We start from the raw sequence: 24,230 nt of genomic DNA, 5'->3' as shown, positions 1-24,230 counted from the left end.
ATCTGTATCTTTGGGGTAAATACCCAGTAGTGCAATTGCAGCATCATGGGGAAGCTCTATTTTTAATTTCTTGAGGAATCTCCACACTGTTTTCCAAAGTGGCTTCACCAACTTGTATTCCCACCAACAGCGTAAGAGGGTTCCCCTTTCTCCACATCCCCTCCAACACATGTTGTTTCCTATCTTGCTAATTTTGGCCATTCTAAGTGGTATAAGGTGGTATCTCAATGTGGTTTTAATTTGAATCTCCCTGATGGCTAGTGATGATGAACATTTTTTCATGTGTCTGATAGCCATTTGTATGTCTTCATTGGAGAAGTGTCTGTTCATAACTTCTGCCCATTTTTTTATATGATTGTCTGTTTTGTGTGTGTTGAGTTTGAGGAGTTCTTTATAGATCCTGGATATCAACCTTTTGTCTGTACTGTCATTTGCAAATATCTTCTCCCATTCCGTGGGTTGCCTCAAAAGTTTCTGCACAGCAAAGGAGACAGTCAACAAAACAAAGAGGCAACCCAAGGAATGGGAGAAGATATTTGCAAATGATAGTATATTGTTTAGTTTTGATGGGGGTGTATCTTTAGGAAAGACCCCCTAAAGTACAATTGCTGGATAAATTAAAAAGGCATATATAATTTTGGTTTTGCACAATTGCCATCTGTAAGATTTCTATCATTTCCCAATTTTTTCTTTTTTTTTTTTTAAAGATTTTATTTAATTATTTGAGAGAGAGAGAGCATGAGAGAGAGCATGAGAGGAGAGAGGTCAGTGGGAGAAGCAGACTCACTGCTGAGCAGGGAGCCCGATGTGGGACTTGATCCTGGGACTCCAGAATCATGACCTGAGCTGAAGGCAGTTGCCTAACCAACTGAGCCACCCAGGCGCCCCTCATTTCCCAATTTTAACAGCACTATATGAGAGTATTTTTCCACAACCTGATGAGTATATCATCAAGCTTTTATACTCTTTAGTATAGTTTTAATTATATTTTAAAATATGAATGAAATGGAACATTTTTTTTCCATTTGTTAAAGGACAGTATGCTTCACCCCCCCATGAGTTGTCCATGTCTTTTGTTCATTTTTCTTTTGTGTTTTGATCTTTTTCTTAAGTTTTAAAGGTTATTATATATATTCAGAAGAGTAGTGCTTTGTGGTATGAGTTGTAAGTATTTTTATCCTAGTTTTTTATGTACCTTTGACTATTTATTGTGTATTTTACCTCATTTTTAAAAAAGATTTTATTTATTTATTTGACAGAGAGAGAGAGGTCACAAGTAGGCCGAGATGCAGGCAGAGAGAGAGGGGAAAGCAGGCTCCCTGCTGAACAGAGAGCCTGATGCGGGGCTCAATCCCAGGACCCTGAGGTCATGACCTGGGCCAAAGGCAGAGGCTTAACCCACTGAGCCACCCAGGCACCCTTACCTCATATTTTTAAAAATGTAGTTGAATATGTGAGCTTTTGTATCAGTGAGAATTGCTTTTCTTGCTCTAAGATTATAAAGGAATTCTCTCACATTTCTTCAAGTAATTGAGTATGGTTCCCTTCTTTTGAATTATGTTCCTTTTGGAATTTATTCTAGTACAGTAGTCGCTCCTTATCAGTGGGGAATACATTCCAAGACCACCAGTGGTGACTGACATTCAGTACCGAACCCTGTTCATATTTTGTTTTTTCCTATACCTATACCTATGATAAAGTTTAATTTATAAATTAGACATAGTAAGAGATTAACAGCAATAAAACAATTATAATAAGCTTTATGAATATGACCTTTCTTTCAAAATATGTTATTTACTGTACTCACCCTTCTTGTGATGATGTAAGATGATTAATTGCCTATGGAATGAGATGAAGTTAGGTGAATGCTATAGGCATTGTGATTTAGTGTGAAGCTACTACTGACCTTCTGATATATCATCATCATCTTGACCATGGTTAACTGTGGATAACTAAAACCATGGAAAGTGATGTAAAGCATGTAACAGTTCTTAAGTTCTTTATACTGCAGAATAATATTCTGCTATATGGATGTACTGCATGTCTTCATCAATTAATGGACATTTTGTATATTTTTGATTTTTGGCTGTTATGAGTAATGCTGCTATGAACATTCATGTACAAGTTTTTACATGGATATATGTTTCACATTCTCTTGGGTATATCCCTAGGCGTAGAATTGCTGGATTATATGGTAACTTTATTTTTAACATTTTGAGAGTTTCCAAACTCCTCAAAAGCATCTGGATAATACTACATTTCCACCAGCAGTGTACCTGGGTCCCTATTCTTCACATCTTCTCCAATGCTTGTTTTTATTTCTCTTTTCGAATATATCCTGATGAGTATGTGGTGCTCTTTCATTATAGTTTGGACTTGCATTTCCTTAATGGGTAATGATGTTGAGCATCTTTTCATGTGTTTATTGATCATATGAATATCTTAGAAAAATATTCAGATCCTCTACCATTTTAAAATCTTTTTTATTATTGAGATAAGTATTTTTTATATATCATGGATACAAGTCTTTTTTCAGATATAAGATTTGGAAATATTTTCTTCCCTTCTGTGGGTTGTCTTTTCATGTTCTTGATAATGATTTTTGAAGCACAGAAGTTGTGAGTTTGGTCAGTTCATCAACTTTTTTTTCTTTTGGTGTTATATCTGGAAATATACTATGTAACTCAGTGTCACAATGATGCACTCCTCTTTTCTTCTGAGTTTTACAGTTTTGTCTTACATTGACACATATGATCCACTTGGACTGTTGTGACTGATGTATGATGAGAATCTAACTTCATTCCTTTGCATATACATATCTAGGTATCCCTGCTCCATTTGCTGGAAGTCCACTAATTCTCTTGTCATCCTTGTAAAAAATCAGTTGACTGTGAATGTGAGTGTTTACTTCTGGACTTTCAATTCTATTTCATTGATCTGTATTTATCCTTATGTTGATACTGTGCTATTTTGATAACTGTAGCTTGGTAGTAAGTTTTGAAATCAGGAATAGTGAGCCCTTTAATTTTGTATTCTTGGAAAAAAATTTTATCTGTTCTGGGTCACTAGCATTTCCTTATAAATTTTAGGATCATCTTGCCTATTTCTACAAAGAAACCAGCTTAATTTTGATAGGGATTGTGCAGAATTGGTAGGTCAAATTGGGAAATATTACCATCTTAACAATATTAAGTCTTCCAGTCCTTGCAGATAGGTTTTCTCTTTGATTTATTTAGGACTTTAATATCTTTCAAAAATTTTTAGTTTTCAGAGTACAAGTTTTGTATTTTTTTGTTAAGCTTATTGCTAAGCATTTTATTTTTTTTACATGCTATCATAAATGGAATTTTTTTCTTGATCACATTTACAGATTGTTTATTAAATTATACAGAAAACCATATTTTTTCTATATTGATCTTGTATCCTGTAACCTATTAAACTTGCTCATTAATTTTAATAGTATTTTTGTGCATTCCTTAGGATTTTCTATATACAAGATCATGCTATCTGTAAATAGAGATAGTTTTGCTTCTTCCTTTCCAGTCTGGATGTCTTTTATTTATTTTTCTTTCTCCTAATTGACTTGGTTAGAATCTCCAGTAAAATACGGAATAGGAGTAGCAACAGCAGACATCGTTGTCTTGTTCCTTATCTTGGGGCAAAAGTACTCAGTTTTTCACCATTAGTCTTAGTGTTATTTGTGGGTTTTTTGCGGATGGCTTTTATCAGGTTGAGGAAGTTCCTTTCTATTACCAGTTTTTTGAGTGATTTTATCATGAGAGGTTGTTAGATTTTGTCAAGTGTTTTTGCTGCATCTGTTGAGAGCATCTCGTGGTTTTGTCCATTTTATTGATATAGTGTATTACATTAATTGATTTTCAGATATTAATCTTGGATTTTCTGGGCTAATCCCATTTGGTTATTTATATAATACTCTTTATTTGTTCCTAGATTTGGTTTGCTAATGTTTTACTGAGGATTGTTTTACCTATATTTATTAGATATACTGTCTGTAGTTCTCTTTTCTCATGACGACTTTGTGTGGTTTTGAGGAAGGATTTGTGAAAGATTGCTGTTATTTCTAATTTAAACATTTGATAAATTTCACCAGTCAAGCTATTTGGGCCTGCACTTTTCTTTGGAGTAAATTTATTACTAATTCATCCTCTTTACTTGTAATAGATCTATTCATATCTTGTTTTTTCCTGAATCACTTTTGGTAGTTTGTATGTTTCCAGGAATTTGTTCATCTCATTTATTGGTATTCGGTTCACATTATTTCCTTATAACTCCCCCCTCCCCACCTTTTTTTCCCTCTGTGCATTCACTAGTGGTGTCCCTTCTTTCATTTCTGAATTTAGTAATTTAAGTCTTCTCTCTTCATTTTTGGACCAGTCTAGCTAAAGGCTTTTCAATTTTGTTGCTCTTTTTAAAGCACTGTTAAAAGTGTTTAAACAAGGAGGTCATTAGAACTGAGGTGATGCTCTGGTAGTTTACATAAGCAAACCAAAACTTTAGTCAGAGGCAGTACACTCTAATCCAAGAAATTTAAACTTGAGAAAAACTAATCACAAACGGCTAATGAGGTTTCCCCAAATAAGGCAAGTGCTTAAGTTCTAACCAATCAAATATTTGCTTTGCTTTGCTTCACTTCAGTATTTTCTCTATAAAAACTTTGCTCTTCTCTCCTGTTAGTGGAAGGCTTCTAACCAATGACCCTTGTTTTGGCACTGTCCAATTCAAATTAATGTATGCTCAAATAAACTCTTGCAAAATTTTACGAACTTCAGTTTGCCTTTTACAAGAACGAATTTTTTTTTAGTTGATTTTTCTTTCTTTTTTTTTTTTAACTTTCTGCTTCATTGGTTTCTGCTCTTTATTATTGTGTTCCTTCTTCCTTTGGTTTTACTTTGTCCTTCTACTTGCAGGTGTCTTAATGTGGAAGATTAGGTATTGATTTGAAACCTTATTTTTTTTTTAAGATTTTATTTATTTATTTGACAGACAGAGGTCACAAGTAGGCAGAGGGTCAGGCAGAGAGAGGAGGAAGCAGGCTCCCTGCCTAGCAGAGAGCCCTTTGTGGGGCTCGATCCTAGGACCCTGGGATCATGACCTAAGCCGAAGGCAAGATCTTAACCCACTGAGCCACCCAGGTGCCCCGAGACCTTATTTTTTTAATATAGACATTTATAGCTAGACATTTTCCTCAAAATACTACTTTCACTGCATCCTGTAACAAATTTTGTATATAATGTTTTCATTTGCTATATTCACTCATTTCAAGGTATTTTGCAATTTCTGTTATGATTTTTCCCTAACTCATTGTTATTTAATAGTTTCTTGTTTAATTCCCACATTATAAATTTCCAAATTTTTTTGTCATTTATTTCTAATTTCATTTTGTTGTCAGGAAACACATGTTGTGTAACTTTATTTTATTTTTAAATTTTTTTAAAGACTGATTTTTTTTTAAAAGATTTTATTTAATTCTTTGGCAGAGAGAGATACAGTGAAAGAGGGGACACAGGCAGAGGGAGTGGGAGAGGGAGAAGCAGGCTTCCCACAGAGCAGGGAGCCTGATGCAGGGCTCAGTCCCCAGGACACTGGGGTCATGACCTGAGCTGAAGGCAGGTACTTAATGACTGAGCCACCCAGGCACCCATGTTGTCTAATTTTAATAGAGACACAGACACACCCCCTTGCACATATATAAGTGTACACAAGTATATATTAAGTAATCTCTACAGCAAATCGGCTTGAACCTACAACCTTGAGATCAAGAGTCACACATTTCACTGATGAGCCAGCCAGGTACCCTTATACTTTTATATATTGAAGCTTGTTTTATTGCCTGAATATGGCAATATGCCTCGAGAATGTTCTGTGTGTTCAAGAAGAATGTGCACTCTTCTTGGATGGTGTTCTATAGATGTCTGTTACGTCTAGTTGGTTTAGAATGTTGTCTTAGAAGACTAAGTTGTTCTGCTTGGTTGTCCTATCTGTTTTTGAAAGTTAGGGTATTTAAATATTCAACTATTATTTTTGAATTGTCTGTTTTTCTCTTCATTTCTTTCAAGTTTTGTTCATGTATTTTGGCACCCTGTATATATTTATAGCTGATTATATATACTTGATGGGTTGATCCTTTTATCATTATAGAATATTCCTCATATTTCTATTAACATTTTAAATACTCTATTTTATGTGATATTAGTATGGCCACTCCGTGTTTATTATGGTTGTGGTTTGCATGATACTTTCCCTTTTCCCTTCCTTCTACTTTTGACCTATTTATTTTTTTGTATCTATATTGTGTCTCTTACAGAAAACATAGTTGGATTCTGTTTTTTTATGTAGACCGTTAATCTACCTTTGGTTATTTAACCCTTTCACATTTAAAGTTATTAGTAACACAGAGTAACATCTGTGTTTTGTCTTTTTATTTTCTATATCTCTTATGTCCTTTTTGTTCTCCTGTACTTTTTTTTTTAATGATTTCTTTTGAATTAAGGGAATGTTTCTTAATATAACATTTTAATGTATTTAAGTAATTTTTCTCTATTTTTTGGCTATTCCCAGTTGTTACTCAAGGGGTTACAATACAACTTAAAATTTATACTAACTTAATTCCAGTGAGATATAGAAGCATAATTCTTATATAGCGCTATTCTTTTTGTGTGCTATTACTGTTATACATGCACACCTGTAGGTGTCACATACCTAATAGTACATTGTTATTATTTATGTAATTTTATGTGTTTAAAGAAGGTGAGAAGAGAGAAAAATGTATATTTATAGAGTTTGTTACATTAAAATTCTTAAGATTTATGTTTTTCTTTATTTGGCTCCTTGGATTTTAGTTACTATCTCTTGTCATTTCCTTGCTCCAATACAGTTTTGCTCTGTTAACTCTAAAAAGAGCAACGAGAACATTTATTTAAGTAAAAAATGAATTCATTAAGGAACAGCAGATGAATTACAGTTTTTTTGCATGGTCTCTATTGATATATCTTCATATTTGCTAATTCTTCTGCCCACCTGCATCTAATGTTGAGCTCTATAGTGATTTCTTCAGTTATCATACTCTTCACCTTCAGGATTTCCATTTTTTTAAAATAATTTCTTTCCTTTTATTTTTATCCTCTACTTGATGAGACATTGTCGTCATACCTTCCTTTACTTCATTTAACATGTTTTTCTTTTGTTCTTTGACCATATTTGTCTACTTTGAAGTCTGACATTCCCAACATCTGGAACCTCTCAAAGGTGTTTCTTTTGGAAGCTTTTTCCCTTGTGACACACTTTCCCATTTCTTTGCATGTCTCATATTTTTTACTGTTGTTTTTGAACCCTGGATATTTTAGATAATACAGCGGTTATGAATATTGATTCCTACTTTCCTTCTCTCCTTTTTCTCTTCTCTTGATTCTTTCTTGGAAATGAGAAAATACTTAAGATTGTACTTAGCTTCAGAATGTTGAGATTAATAAGTCTGATTAAAGTTCTTTGAGTCTATAGAATCCAGTATGTATGCTCAGTAGTCTATTTTCTTTTTTTTTTTTAAAGATATTTATTTATTTGACAGACAGAGATCAAGTAGGCAGAGAGAGAGCGAGAGAGAGAGGAGGAAGCAGGCTCCCTGCTGAGCAGAGAGCCCAATGCGGGGCTCAAGGCAGAGGTTTTAACCCACTGAGCCACCCAGGTGCCCCAGTAGTCTATTTTCTTTTGGTTATGAGTTGTTTGTGAATAAATGAAATTTTCATATAAGCAGATGTCACATTTAAAAATTTCTCCAAATGCTGAGGCCTTTGTTTTCAATATAAAGTTTATATTTATAGTTTTATTTCTTTTGTAATGCAATAATTTAGCTAATGAATCATGCTTCTTCCCTTTAGGTTACGCCTATGTTTGAGGATTGGACTACTATTGATTGGTATCGATTTTTCTGTTTATGGGAGAAATTGCCAACTTCTATGAAACGAGTAGCAGAGCTGGTGGGAATTGAAGAAGGGTTCTTGGCTCGCTGTGTGAAAGGAAAAGTTGTAGCCAGAACTGAGAGACAGCATCGCCAGATGGCCATCCATAAAAGGTAAATACCAAGAAGCCTTGACTGTCCAGTATTTAATATAGTTTTAGATATATAGTAGTTGTTGAGTTTATTATAGTCACTTTCATTATTATTAAAATAAAAGTTTTAGGGGTGCCTGGGTGGCTCAGTCAGTAAGTTTCTGCCTTTGGCTCAGGTCATGATCCCAGCGTCCTGGGATGGAGCCCAGGCTTTCTGCTCGGTGGGGAGTCTGATTCCCCTTCTTCCTCTTCCTCTCCCCGGTTTGTGCTCTCTCTCACGCACTCTCAAATAAAATCTTTTTAAAAAAGGAAATAAGATCAAAGTTTTGGCTGAATAAATTGTCATTTTCTTGTGTTCACTGAATTTATCAATATTTCAGATTCTCCTTTAACACTTGTTTAGAAGCCATTATAGATGAAGACCTTTTAAAGTAAAACATTTAGGGGACACCTGGGTGTCTCAGTCACTTAGGTGTCTGTCTTCAGCTTAGGTCATGGTCCCAGAATTCTGGGATCATGCCCCACATCTGACTCTGCTCAGTGGGGAGCCTGCTTCTCCCTCTCTCTCTGCCTGCTGCTTCCCCTGCTTGTGCTCTCTTTCTCTCTCTCACTCTGTCAAAATAAATAAAAACAAAATCTTAAAAAAATAAAGTAGAACATTTATTTTATTTACTTAAAGATGTGAATTAGAACTGACAACTTAGAGAAGCTTCATTTGAGGATATGCTTTTTATCATAAATGATTGATTGTTACCATGAAAGAATGAATTAAAAGATTCAGATGGGGAAATTGAATCATTTACCTTCTTTGAAATATAATAAAATTATTTTTCTTAATGGTAGTCTCTAGTAAATTATTTACTACATAAGCGTAAATTTTGTAAGGATTTATATACTTGGATTATTTGTGGTACTATTGCCATTCAAGTTAATACTGGTTTTTATTTTCAAATTCTGTCATTTTTTTGATATATGAATAGGTGGTCATATAACTGTGTATCAAATATTCTTTTAAATTTTTTGTGCCATTCTATTTCTTGAACCAAGTCTTATTTCTTGAAATCAGTTAGCAGTATTAAAATATGGAAGAGATCTTTTTATTATATAAATATTAGTTCCTTACTATGCTATAGTACTAATGTATGTCACAATTTATTCAATAAACATTGAGCTCAGTCTTTGTCCACTAATCCTATATCCTATTAGGAAACTTCTCAGAGTGTATAAATCCTCTCTTGCCTTTTTGCTTCTTTCTTGTTTCTTAGCATATGTTGTATCTTCATTGTAGACCTCTCTTACCATACTTATGGTGATTTACTTTCCAGGTTTTTTACCAGTCTTGTGCTATTAGATTTAATCAGTGAAGTTCCCTTAAAGGAAATTAACCAGAAATACGGATGCAGTCGTGGACAGATTCAATCTTTACAACAGTCAGCTGCTGTTTATGCAGGTCAGTTAAACAAGGGTTTCCACATTTATTTGAGACTCTGTGGTTTGAAGTCAAGTTAAGATTACTTTTTTTTTTTTTTCAAATTCCATTTTATTTTAGGCTTCTCTAAAAGTGAGGGGATCATGGGAAGCTGTAATTGTCATCATAACACCTAAAACTATGGCATCCCTGGGTTTAGTTATCCTGCTCCAGAGGATTGACAGCTAGTGGAGTAGTTGGACCTTTGTCCCCTTCTGTTGCTTAGCAACTGCTGACCATCCTCCTTTCTGTTTTTTTTGTTTTTTTTTTTTTTTTTTTTTTTCCGTTTTCCCTGTTACAAGAAGAAGTAGATACAAAGTTGTCAACAGTTTCCCTTTTGTCATCAAGTTACTGGTTAATATTTGTTATTGACTAGGAGCATGGCAAATGGAGAGGGATTTTTGGATTTCTCTTGGACTGTTCTAAATATCTCTTTTTTAGGAAAGGACTGGTCTCTCCTTAATAAATCTAAACTCCTATCTCTAAGCAAGGCAAACAGGGAAGTTCTGGGTCTGATTTTACCAAGAAATCCTTATAGGCCCTTAGGAAGGAAACCGTGGGCTGCTGGAAAAGTATGTGGTGTATATGTGTAAAAGGTTTCATTGTGAAGGTGTGTGCATATGTGAGCATACTGAGGGAAAGGTGGGAGGAGAAGGTCATGAAAAGGGAGAGATTCTTCAACTCATTGGCATGAAAGATCTCAAATTGCCTGTGGGGCTAATGTTTTCATAGGGAAGTGATTTTCTTAATGACTTGGCATTGGCTCTTCTGGCTTCTGTATTTCATGGGGAATAGCTATCGAGCTGGACAGCCTTTCCTTGATGAAAATATCAGTGGGAGCTTCACTTTTTGTACTCCTCTCAGCACTTGAATATTTAAATCAGCTCTATTTTTCTGTAGTTGAAAAGAGTCTGCCACCTGTTTTTAAGAGTTCTCTCTTCCTTAAAAGAAAGTAAGGAAGAAAGAATGAGAGGAATGAGAAGCAGGGGCTTTTTGTTTGTTTTGTGTTAACATGCTCTACCTCAGTTGTTTCAAATATAAAGTTCATGATTAAGAATATATGAGATGACATTTAATGTGTTTAGCCCATCTGTTGACCAGTTAGCTAGGTTTTTAACATGTGTCTACTATCCTGTTACTTACACTTTTTGACTCTTAAACTTTACAATTCTGCAGGTGAACAAACAACACAACAAAACAAAAGTAAATCTAAAGAAATAGAGAATTATCTATAAAGAATTTTAATTCAATAAATATTCTATGATTATTCTAGGGATGATTACAGTATTTTCCAACCGCCTGGGCTGGCACAACATGGAACTACTACTTTCTCAATTTCAGAAGCGTCTTACATTTGGCGTCCAGAGGGAGCTATGTGACCTGGTCCGGGTGTCCTTACTTAATGCACAGAGAGCCAGGTTCCTCTATGCTTCTGGTTTTCTTACTGTGGCAGATCTTGCCAGAGCAAATATTGCAGAGGTGGAGACTGTTCTGAAAAATGCTGTTCCCTTTAAGAGGTAAGAAATTCCCCTGAGTAGTTATTAAATGAAAGATCATTTTGTAAATAATAGATAGAAAATGTGCTAAAATATTTTTTATTAGATAGTATCATGACGTACATGGTGTCAGTGGAAGAAGATGAGACTGCTTTTTCTCCCTTCGAATTACTGTCATTTTGTGTGTGTATGTATATTTTTAAAATTAAAGTATAGGTGACCCGCAATATTTTATTAGTTACAGCTGTACAGTATAGTGAAAAGTCCGTATGTTATGCTCCACTGCTCCACTCAGCACAAGTGTAGCTACTATCTTTCACCATAAAATGCTATTGAATACCATTGACTATATTCCCCATACTGTACATTTTGTCCCTGTGACTTAATCATTCAATAACTGAAAGCCTCTCTCACTCCCCTTCACTCCTTTTATCTATTGCCCTACCCCTCCCCTCTGGCAACCATCAGTGTGTTCTATGTATTTATGGGCCTGTTTTTGCTTTTAGTTTGTTTTGTTTTTTAGATTCCACATCTAAGCGAAATCCTATGGTATTTGTCTTTCTCAGTCTGACTTACTTCACTTGGCATAATACCCTCTAGGTTTATCCATGTTGTCCAAAATGGCAGGATCTCATATTTTTTATGGTGGAGTAATATTTCATCATAGATAGGAATCATTGATAAATATCATAGATAGATTGATCGATTGATCTTTATATGTTTGTTATCTATCATATATCTATATACATATATATATTATATATGGACACTTGGGTTTTTCCTATATCTTGGCTGTTGTAAATAATGCTGCAATAAACATTGAGGTGCATACATTTTTTCAAATTAGTGTTTTTGTTTTCTTTAGGTCAATATCCAATAGCGGGATTATTGGATTGTATGGTATTTTTATTTTAATTAAAAAAAAAACACATGCTGTTTTCCACAGTGGCTGGTCCAATTTACATTCCCACCAACAGGGCACAGGGGTTCCTTTTTCTCCACATCTTCACCAACATTTGTTTATTTCTTGTCTTTTTGATTCTAGGTGTTCTGAAATGTGTAAGGTGATATCTCATTGTGGTTTTGGTTTGATTTCCTCAATGATTAGTGATGTCAAGTAACTTTTCATGTGTCTGTTTGCCATCTTTATGTCTTCTTTGGAAAAAAATGTCTATTTAGGTCCTCTATCCATTTTTATTTTTATTTTTTATTTATTTTTTAAAGATTTTAAATTTATTTATTTTGACAGAGAGAGATCACAAGTAGACAGAGAGGCAGGCAGAGAGACAGGTGGGGAAGCAGGCTCCCTGCTGAGCAGGGAGCCCCATGCGGGGCTCGATCCCAAGACTCTGGGATCATGACCTGAGCCGAAGGTAGAGGCTTTAACACACTGAGCCACCCAGGCGTCCCCTCTCTGTCCATTTTTAAAAAGATTATTTGTTTTTTTGGTGTTGAGTCATATAAATTCTTTATACTGTTAACCCGTTATTGGATATATCATTTGTGGATGTCTTCACCCATTCAATAGGTTATCTTTCCATTTTGTTGAGTCTTTCACTCACTGTGTAAAAGCTTTTTATTTTGGTATAGTCCCAAAAGTTTATTTTTGTTTTTGTTTCTCTTATGAGAGGAGACATATGTAAAAAAATGTTGCTAAGGCCAATGTTAAAGAAATTACTACCTACATTTTGTTCTAGAAGTTTTATGGTTTTGGGTCTCTCACTTACGTCTTTAATCCATTTTGAATTTATTTTTGTATGGTGTAAGAAGTGATTCATTCTTTTGCACAGAGATGTCTAATTTCCCCTGCATCACTTATTGATGAGACTGTCATTTCCCATTGCATATTCTTACCTCCTTTGTCATAGATTAATTGACTATATAAGCATGGGTTTATTTTGGGCTCTGTATTCTGTCTCATTGATCTGTATGTCTGTTTTTGTGTCAGTACCATACTATTTTCATTACTACAGCTTTGTAGTTTATCTTGAAATCTAGGATTGTGATACCTCCAGCTTTGTTCTTCTTTCTCAAGATTGCTTTGGGTATTTAGGGGGTTTCATTCAAATTTTAGTAGTATTTATTCTAGTTTTGTGAAAAATGCTATTGATATTTTGATAGGGATTGCATTGAATCTATAGAGTGTTTGGGTAGTATGGACATTTTAATCAATATTAATTTTTCCAATCCATGAGGATGGTAATATCTTTCCATTTGTTTTTGCTGTCTTCAATTTCTTTGATCTGTGTTTTATAATTTTTGAGTACAAGTTTTTTGGTACAATTGTAAATAGTATTGTTTTCTTAATTTCTGTTTCTACTACATTGTTAGTAGTATAAAAATGCAGCATTTTTTGGTCTTAATTTTGTATTCATCTTTACTGAATTTATTCTGATAACTTTTGGTGGATCTTTAGGGTTTTCTATGTATAGTAGCATATCACCTACAAATGGTGATAGTTTTACTTCTTCCTTGATAGTTTAGATGTCTTGTATTCCTTTTTTGGTCTCATTGCTCTGGCTAGGCTTTCTAGCACTGCATTGAATAAAAGTAGGGAGAGCAGACACTCCTGTCTTTTTCCTGATCTCAGCTGAAAAGCTCTTAGTTTTTCACCATTGAATATGTTAGCTGTGGATTTTTCAAATGTGGCCTATATTATGTTGAGGTATGTTCTCTTTAAACTTACTTTGTTGAGAGTTTTTATCATGAACTCATGCTGAATTTTATCAAATGGTTCTTTTGTGTCTATTGAGATAATCACATTTGTCCTTTGTTGATTTGGCATATCATGTTGATTGATTTGTGAATATTGAATTAACCTTGCTTCCCCAGAGTAAATCCCATTCAGTCATGGTTGATGATCCTTTTAATGTATTGTTGAATGGTGTTCGTTAACATTTTGTTGAGGATTTTTGCATCTATATTTACCAGGAACATTGGCCTGTAAGTTTCTTTCTTTCTTTCTTTCTTTTTTTTTTTTTTTTTTTTTTTTTTTTTGTAACGTCTTTAGTTTTGGTATCAGGGTAATGCTGGCTTTGTAGAATGTATTTGGAAGTTTTCCTTTCACTTCTATTTTTTGGAATAGTTTGAGGAGAGTAGGTATTAACTCTTTTTTAAATGTTTGGTAGAACTCATCTGTGAAGTCATTTGGTCGGGGACTTCTGTTTGCTCGAGTTTTTTTTTTTATTACCAATTCAATTTCATTACTAGTAATTGATATATTCAGCTGCTGTGTTTCTTTCTGATTCAGTTTGGAAAGATTGTACGTTTGTAAGAATTTATCCATTTCTTCTAGTTTGTCCAATTTGTTGACAAATAATTTTTTGTAATATTCTCTTATAATTCTTTGTACTTCCGTGTTGGTTATTAATTTCCCTCTTTCATATCTGATCTTATTTGTGTCCTCTTTTTCCTTGATGAGTCTGGCTAAAAGTTTATCAGTTTTGTCTTCAAAGAACCAGCCCTTTGTATCTTTTCTAGTGTTTTTTAAGTCTCTATTTCATTTATTTCCACTCTGATCTTAATTTCCTTCCTTCTACTAACATTTACCTTATTTGTTCTCCTTTTTCTAGTTCTTTCAGGTGTACATTTAGATTGTTTATTTGAGATATTTCTTGTTTCTGGAGGTCAGCCTGTATCGCTATGAGTTTCTCTCTTCGAATTGTTTTCATTTTGTTCCAGAGGTTCTGGATTGTTGTCCTTTTATTTTCATTTGTCTTCATGTATCTTTTGATTTCCTATGATTTCTTCAGTGGCCCTTTGGGTGTTGAGTAGTATGCTGTTTAGTCTCCATGTGTTTGTGTTTTTTCCAGTTTTTTTTTCTTGTGATTGATTTCTAGTTTTATACTGTTGTGGTTAGAAGAGATGCTGATATGATTTTAATCTTAAATTTACTGGGACTTGTTTTATGGTCTAACGTGTGATCTATCCTGGAGAATGCTCCATATGCATTTGAACTGAATGTGTGTTCTTTTGTTTTTGTATGGAATGCTCTACATGTATCTGTTAAGTACATCTGGTCTAATGTGTTATTCAAAGTCACTATTTCCTTCTTTTTCTGTCTGCATGGTCTATCCATTGATGTAAATGGGGTGTTATAGACCTGTACTATTATTGTATTACTGTCAATTTCTCTTGTATATGCCTGTTAATATTTGCTTTATGTATTTCGATGCTCTAATATTGGGTCATACATATTTACAAATGTTATATCTTCTTGTTGGATTAACCTTTTTATCATTATATAATGCCCTTCTTTGTGTCTTTATAGTCTTTGTTTGAAGTCTATTTTGTCTGGTATAAGTATTGCTACCCTGGCTTTTATTTTCCTCTTGTTTTTAATTGCATTGCCTATCTTTTTCCATGCTTTCACTTTTGGTCTCTGTATTTTTATAGATCGAAGTGAGTCTTTTTTAGGCAGCCTACAACTGGGATTTTGTTGTTGTTGTTGTTTGTTTGCTTGTTTTAAGTAGGCTTCACACCCAGTGTGAAGTCCAGTGCAGGACTTGAACTAACAACCCTGAAATCAAGACCTAAGAGTCAGATGCCTAACTGACTGAGCCACCCAGGTGCTCCATGGGTCTTGGTTTTTCTCTTTTTTTTTTTTTTTTTTAAGGTTTTGTGTATTTGAGAGGGAGAGCATGAGCCATGGAGGTGGGGGAGGCAGAGGGAGAGGGACAAGTATACTCATTACTGAGCAGGGAACCCAACATAGGGCTTGATCCCAGAACCTCAGGATCATGACCTGAGCTGAAGGTAGACACTTAACCGACTGAGCCACCTATGCGCCCCCAGGTCTTATTTTTTTTTTTTTTTAATTTTTATTTCTTTATTTATTTGATGGAGATAGAGAGAGTGAGTGAGCGAGCAAGCACAAGCAGGGGGAGTGGCAGACAGAGGGAGAGGGAGAAGCAGGCTACCTGCTAAGCAGAGAGCCTAATGTGGGGCTCAGTGCCAAGACCCTGGAATCATGACCTGAGCTGAAGGCAGATGCTTAACCAAGTCACCCAGGTGTCCTGGATCTCATTTTTTTTAATCTGTTCTACCACCCTGTCTCTTTTGATGGGACATTAGACCCACCTGTACATTTCAAGTAATTATTGATAGGTATATATTTATTACCCTTTTGTTAATTATTTTCTTGTTGTTTTTGTAGTTCTTTGTTTCCTTCTTTTGTTCTCTTTCCTTTGATGACTTTCTGTTGTGTTATGTTGATTGTCTTTATTTGTTGTATAACTATGACAGATTTGGGGTTTGTCTTTACAATGTGGTTCATATACATTTTAAATATGTGACAGTCTATATTAAGTCAGTGGTCACTTAAGTTTGAACAAATTCTAAAAGAAAGTTTCTTTTATTCCCCTTTCCCCACATTTTTGTATATATTATCATATTTTATATCTTTTTATTCATAATTTCTTACTTTTGATTATGGCCTTTTCTTTTTCACTTGAAAAAGTCCCTTTAACATTTCTTGTAAAACTAGCTTAGTGATGATGGACTCCTTTAACTTTTGTGTTTTGGGGAAACTCTATCTTTCCGTTGTGAATGATAAGCTTGCCACAGAGTGTTCTTGATTTTGGGTCCCCCCACCCCTTCAGCTCTTTGAATGTAGCATGCCACTCTATTCTGGCCTGCAACATTTCTGCTGAAAAATCTGTTCATAGCCTTAAGTGGTTTCCGTGTATGTAACTTTTTGCTTTTCCTTGCTCTTTTTAGAATTTTCTCTTTATCTTTAACCTATGACATTTTAATTATATATGTCATGGTATGGAACTCCTTAGGTTCATCTTGTTTGGAACTCTGTATCCTTCCTGAACCTGTTTTCTTTCCCCAGGTTAAGGAAATTTTCAGCTATTTTTCTTCAAATAAGTTTTCTCCCCTTTTCTTTCTTTCTTTTCTTTTTTTTTTCCCCCCCTTTTCTTTCTCTCTTCTCTTCTGGGACCTCCATAATGCAAATGTTTTTTCACTTGATGTCATCCTAGAGATTGCTTAACTTATTCTCATTAAAATTTCTTTTTTATTTGCTGTTCAGCTTGAGTGCTTTCTGTTACCTTATCTTCTAGATTGCTGCTCATTTCTTCTCATCCCCTAATCTATTGTTGATTCCCTCTAGTGTATTTTTCATATCACTATATTCTTTGATTAGTTCTTTCTCATATTTTGTATCTCTTTGTTGAAATTTTCACTGAGTTTTTCCACTCTTTTCTCCAGTCCAGTGAGCGTCTTTAGGATCATTACTTAAATATACTTTATCAAGTGCATTGTTTCTCTTTGTTTCATATAGTTCTTTTTCTAAGACTTTGTCTTGTTCTTTTGTTTGGAGCATATTCCTCTATCTCCCCATTTTGCTTGATTTTCTGTTTGTTCCCTGAATTGAATAGAACAGCTACTTCTGAACTTGAAGGAAAGATGTATGGTCATTCCTGTATAGTCTTTGTGTGCCTAATAACTTTGGCTGGCTGGCTGGCATGGGCATGGAGTCCCAGGTACTCTTTGTTTGGGCTGCCCTGGTAGCATGACTGGAACTGAAGTGGGCTTGGGTCAGGTGAACTCAGGGCTCTCTGGAAAGGGTGGGTCAGGCAAGATAGCAAAAACTGAAGTTGGTGCAGGCCAGGGCAGTCCCTGGGCTCTTTATACAGAGAACATCCTGGCAGGATAGCTGAAGCTGAAATGAGCATGGGCCAGGGCTGTTCAGGGGCTCTCTATCCACAGGGTTCACTGGGAGGACAGCTGAATCTGAAGTGGGTGCAAGCTGGGTATTCTGGGGGGCTCCACACAAGGAGTACCCATACAGGGTTGCTGGCACTAAGGTGGGTATGGGTCAGGGATTCTTGGAGCACTCTGTGCTGGAAGAGTATTAGCAAACTGTCTGGAGCTAAAGTAGTATGGGCCTGGGTCTGGGCTACTTTGCTCCTGGGTGTGCCACCTTGCTGCATCAGCTGGAGCTGTAGTGAGTAGTGACCAGGGATGTCCTACTGGTAGGTGTCACTCTGGTGCTGCCTTGGTGGGAGGGCTGGGGCTGATGTGGGCTAGGGGTTTGGGGCTTATTGAGGTAGTAGGCCAGCTAGTATACCCAGACCCTGCGTCTGTCTTGCTCTCAAGGTGGAGGGGGAGCATAAACTGTGAAACTTGCGGCCCCTATGACCTGGAAAGAGTTCCAGCAGATCCTCCACCATTTGGCAAAATTCTAAGTGTAGTTTCTTTATGTTTTAGTTGCTCTTTGTACTTCTGTATTATGCTAAGTCTACTATTGCTGTGATTATACCTCTTTTCAATACCCAGAACTTTATTGATCAAAATTACTTATATAAAAAAAATTACTTATATCAGTATTAGGACAAACCAATATCACATACTTCTTCATGTGACAGTGAGAAAAACACAGCATTACTTCTGGAGTATTCTTATCAAAAATGTCTAAAATAAATTTAATTATAAGGAGATACTAGACAAACCTAAATTGGGAGGCATTGTACAAAATAATTGACTAGGGTGCCTGGGTGGCTCAGTAGGTTAAAGCCTCTGCCTTTGGCTCAGGTCATGATTTCAGGGTCCTGGAATCGACCCTCAAATTGGGCTCTCTGTTCAGCAGGGAGCCTGCTCCGCCCCCCCCCACACACACTTCCTGCCTCTCTGCCTACTTGTGATCTCTGTCTGTCAAATAAATAAATAAAATGTTAAAACAAAACAAAATAATTGACTAGTACTCTTCAAAAATATCAAGATCATGAAAAACAAAGACTGAGGAACTATTTCTAATTAAAGGAAGATAAAGAGACATGAAAACTAAATAGACCACCTTATTCTAGATTGGATTAGAAAAGGGACATAAGTGGAACAGTTGGTGAAATTTGAATAAGATGTGTAAGTTAGATATAGCATTGTATTAATGTTAATTTTCTAAATGGAAACTGGTGTCTGGCACCTGGCTACCCTTTCCTTTTAGTACTTGGTACTTAAGAGCTAGAAAGCCCAAGTTAGCCTTTTGATTGTCTCAGTTTGCTATTAACAACAATTCATAATGAATTATCTCTGCATATGTATTTTCGTATTTTTGGCAATGTTTCCTCAGAGTAAATTCCTGCATGGGATTTTAAAAAAGTTAAGGGCTTATGTCACTTTATTAGATTCCAGATTGCCCTGCAGGTTACATTCTCACTAATCTATTACCCCATAGCCTTGCCAACAGAATCCATTTTGTTAGAGGTTTTCATTTTATCAGTCTGTTAGATGAGAAATTGTATCTCAGCATGGTTTAAGTGTGCATTTCTTCACTTGTGAGTGATAGTAGAAATGTTTTCATATGTTTCAGAATTTTTTTTCTTGGTATCTTTGTGAATTGTCTGGTTATGTCTTTTCCTTATGTTTCTACTGGGTTTGGTCATTTCCCCTCTCTTTTTAAAGAATCTTTTCAAAATTGATTAGACTATTTAGGTGCTTTTATATATATATTGCAAATACTTTCACAAAATTTATGAATTGTCTTTTGACTTTCATTGCATTGTATTTGCCATGCAGAATTTTAATTTTTTATTGATTTTTTAAATCAATCTTTTTTCTTTCTTTCTTTCTTTTCTACCCTTGAATTATCATAGAAAACTTTGTACTGAGATTTTTTTTTAAAAATTCATTCATATTTTCTTCTAGTATTTATAGATTTTAGTTTAGATTCTTGATGCATTTAGAATTTAATTTTGTGTATGGTGTGAAGTCTGGTTCTGATTTCATTTTTTATCCAATGGTTCCCATTTTTTAAAAAAAATGCTTATCTTCGTTTTAGTAATTTGAGATGCTATCTTTATTATATACTAAATATCCACAAATAATGAAGTTTATTTCTGGACTTTCTATTCTACTTACTATTATTTTTGTCAATTCATGAGCAAGTACCATATATTTTTTTTTTAAGATTTTATTTGTTTATTTGACAGACAGAGTTCACAAGTAGGCAGAGAGGCAGGCAGAGAGAGAGAGAGAGGGAAGCAGGCTCCCCGCTGAGCAGAGAGCCCAATGTGGGACTCGATCCCAGGAACCCGAGATCATGACCTGAGCCGAAGGCAGCGGCTTAACCCACTGAGCCACCCAGGCACCCAAGTACCATATTTTTAATTATAAAGGCTTTATATATGTTTTAATCTCAGATAAAGCACTTTCTCACATAGTTTTTCAACATTTTCCTGGCTATTCTGTGTATTTGCCCATATGAAAGTTAAAGTGTTTGTTGATATTTTATTGGAATTGGATTGAAACAAAACTTAGAATCAACATCTTTATATTGTTTTGTCAACCTCTCCAAGGATAAGTAACATCTTTGATTTTGATCTAGTTTTGTGATTTTCAAGAATTTTCAAAACATTTCCTCAAGAAAGTTTTTAGAAGTTTTAGGTTTTGCTCACACAGGTTTTATACATTTCTCATTAAGGTTGTTACTAAATCTTCAGTGTTGTTTTAATTGGTGGCTTTTTTCTATGATGTCTTCTACTTAGTTATTATTTGAGTATGTGAAGATTTTTTTGTATATTTTTTATCCTATTTTTAGAAATCTTTTATTGTTTGAATTATTTTTATCATTGATTTTCTAGAATATTCCAGGTGTATTATTGTATCATGGCAAATAGCTATTTTACATCTTCCTTAAGAATTCATGTGCTTGGGGGAGACAAACCATAAGAGACTCTTAATCTCACAAAACAAACTGAGGGTTGCTGGCGGTGGGGGGTAGGGAGAGGGTGGTGGGGGTTATGGACATTGGGGAAGGTATGTACTATGGTGAGTGCTGTGAAATGTGTAAACCTGGCGATTCACAGACTTGTAGCCCTGGGCTAATAATACATTATGTGTTAATTAATAAAATTTAAAAAAATATACTGAAACATAAAAAAAATTCACGTGCTTTTAATTGTTTTCTCTTAATTGCATTAGCTGATACCTCTAATATGTTGTAGTAGTAGGGATGGTGGTAATAGTGGGCATTTTTGCTTTGTTTGGGATCTTAGAGGAAATGCCTCTGGTGTTACTTTAGGAGGGTATTGTCTTCAGGACTATGATGTGTGTGTATATATGTAGGTTTATATGTATGTATTATCATTTTAAGAAAATGTTCATTAAATGAAATTTCCTTGAGTACTTTTATCATGATTGTGTATTGAATTTTGTCAAAGGATTTTTTAGTATCTATGGAGATATTGATAGGGTTTTTCTCCTGTTTGACCTATTAGCACAGTACATTATATTAATAGATTTCCTAACACTGAATCAATCATATATTCCAAAATAAATTTAATTCGGTCATCTTATTTTATTACATGATGTTGGTTTCTGTTTGCTAATGTTTAAAATAGTTACTTTTGCATTGTTATTTATAAATAATATTGGTCTATATTTTTCTTGCATTGTGTGTTTTTTTGCACTATCTTTATTCAAGTTTTGGTATCAGACTTTCTTCACAAAAAAGAATTATGAAGTGTTTTTTGTTTTTAGTGCTTTGCAGTAATTTATAGAGTCTTGAGACCAGTAGAAGGTTTGATATGTTTACTGTATGAAACTATCTTGGATGGTTAGTTCTCGATCATTTTGTCTGTTTCATTTTTTCAGAAATTAGTCTCTCTAAGCTTTCTATATCTAGGGTCAATTTTAGTAATCTGTATTTCCCTAGGAAATTACCATTTCATCTGGAGTTTCAAATATATTTTTATAGAGACTTATTTGTAAGTTAGTTTCTTAGGAATTTTAAGTATTTTTTCTTTTTCAATAGTTATTCCTTCTTTGTAATTTTCTGTTTTATGAATTTCTACTTTATGATTTTTCTTAATCAGATTAGCTGGTGGCTTATCTACTTTAAAATTCTGTAAAAATCCAGAATTTTGTTTTATTAGGTCTTTTTTTAAATGTTAATGATATATTTTGTTTAAACCAATAAATCCAAAATATTGGCATTTCAACTTGTAATCAATACAAAAAATCAATGAGATATTTTACAGTCCTTTTTATACTTAGAAGAAATGGATGTATTTGATACTTGCAACACCTATTGATTCAGAAGCTCTACTTAAATTAGAAAAAAAGATATGTATTTAGATTTAATGTAACATATGGTTGAGAAAGTAGATTCACAGAGTCAAATATTTCCAAATAACCTAAAGTTTGACCAAAAATTGAATAGAGCATAAAAATAATTTGTCTTTAAAATTTGTTTTTATAAAACCTAGTTTTTTAGAATAATTTAAGTTTTAAAGCAAACTGTACCAGTTTCAAAATTATATCCATGTTAATTAAATTCACCAACTCATGTCAACTCTCTATTACTAAATTCGAGTTCTTTTTTTTTCTTTTTTTGTTAAGAGCACCAAAGATCTTTATTTTATTTTATTTTATTTTATTTTATTTTATTTTATTTTATTTCTTTTCAGCGTAACAGTATTCATTGTTTTTGCACCACACCCAGTGCTCCATGCAATCCGTGCCCTCTCTAATACCCACCACCTGGTTCCCCCAACCTCCCACCCCCCGGCCCCTTCAAAACCCTCAGATTGTTTTTCAGAGTCCATAGTCTCTCATGGTTCACCTCCCCTTCCAACTTCCCTCAACTCCCTTCTCCTCTCCATCTCCCCTTGTCCTCCATTCTCTAAATTTGAGTTCTAATGAGCACTACATAAATTTGAAAGAATCTTTAAATTTATCAGTATCAACAAAATGTTCTATGAAAATGTTATAGTTTCTGCAGCTCCCCATCATAAAATATTATCAGTTATAATTAAAGTCTTCTTCATATAGAGTCATATTAGGAAAAAATGTGTAAAATTACTATTGATCTATATTATGAAAAGTTTAAGTTTTAATATAAACTCTTGCATTGCTTAGCTAAGTAACAAACTTCAAATTCAATCTTTTATGTGCAGCGGAATATTGGAGAGAAAAAAAAAACAACATGACAGTATTTTTTTGACAAATTTTTTTTTTGATTCTTGAATATTTGGCAACCATTCTTTTTTTTTTTTAATTAACATATAATGTATTATTAGCCCCAGGGGTACAGGTCTGTGATTTATCAGGCTTACACACTTCAGAACACTCATCATAGCACATACCCTTCCTAATGTCCAAAATCCAACCACCTTCTCCCTAACCCCCTCCACCTGGCAACCCTCAGTTTGTTTTGTGAGATTAAGAGTCTCTTATGGTTTGTCTCCCTCCCAATCCCATCTTGTTTCATTTTTTCCTTCCCTACCTCCCAAGCCCCCCACTTTGCCTCTTAAGTTCCTCATCTCAGGGAGATCATATGATAGTTGTCTTTCTCCAATTGACTTATTTTGCTCAGCATAATACCCTCTAGTTCCATCCATATGGTTGCAAATGGCAAGATTTCATTTCTTTTGATGGCTGCATAGTATTCAAGTGTGTGTGTGTGTGTGTGTGTGTGTGTGTGTGTGTGTGTGTGTTTGTGTGTGTGTATACTACCTCTTCTTTACCTGTTCATCTGTTGATGGACATCTAGGTTCTTTCCATAGATTGGCTATTGTGGACATTGCTGCTATAAACATTCAGGTGCACGTGCCCATTCGGATCACTACATTTGTATCCTTAGGGTAAATACCCAGTAGTGCGATTGCTGGTTTGTAGAGTAGTTCTATTATCAACTTTTGGGGGAACCTCCATGCTGTTTTCAAGAGTGGCTGCACCAGTTTGCATTCCCACCAATAGTGTAAGAGGTTTCCCATTTCTCCGCATCCTCACCAACATCTGTCATTTCCTGACTTGTTAATTTTAGCCATTCTGACTGCTGTGAGGTGGTATCTTATTGTGGTTTTGGTTTGCATTTCCCTGATGCCAAGTGATGTTGAGCACTTTTTCATGTGTCTGTTGGCCATCTGGATGTCTTCTTTGCAGAAATGTCTGTTCATGTCCTCTGCCCATTTCTTGATTGGATTATTTGTTCTTCGGGTGTTGAGTTTGATAAGTTCTTTATAGATTTTGGATACTAGCCCTTTATCTGATATGTCATTTGCAAATATCTTCTCCCATTCTGTCAGTTGTCTTTTGGTTCTGTTGACTGTTTCTTTTGCTATGCCAAAGCTTTTGATCTTGATGAAGTCCCAGTAGTTTATTTTTGCCCTTGCTTCCCTTGCCTTTGGCAATGTTTCTAGGAAGAAGTTGCTGTGTCTGAGGTCGTAGAGGTTGCTGCCTGTGTTCTCAAGGAT

The 24,230-nt window shown here is 34.7% G+C and overlaps 1 protein-coding gene across 1 annotated transcript in view; it reads left to right on the top strand.

The window, feature by feature from the left end:
* LOC111155023 (DNA polymerase theta) overlaps positions 1-24,230 on the top strand; it is a 133,027-nt gene that overhangs the window by 37,836 nt on the left and 70,961 nt on the right. The window contains exons 13-15 of the mRNA XM_022515036.1: positions 7,896-8,089; positions 9,393-9,517; positions 10,809-11,052. Of these exons, the coding sequence (XP_022370744.1) occupies positions 7,896-8,089; positions 9,393-9,517; positions 10,809-11,052 (563 nt within the window). The remainder of the gene's footprint in view (positions 1-7,895; positions 8,090-9,392; positions 9,518-10,808; positions 11,053-24,230) is intronic.

This window comes from Enhydra lutris, unplaced genomic scaffold, assembly GCF_002288905.1.
Source record: "Enhydra lutris kenyoni isolate GAN:26980312 unplaced genomic scaffold, ASM228890v2 scaffoldscaffold39, whole genome shotgun sequence".
Classification (NCBI taxonomy): domain Eukaryota; kingdom Metazoa; phylum Chordata; class Mammalia; order Carnivora; family Mustelidae; genus Enhydra; species Enhydra lutris.
Note: the sequence above shows the minus strand (reverse complement) of the source record. Positions and strands in the feature narration are given on the sequence as shown.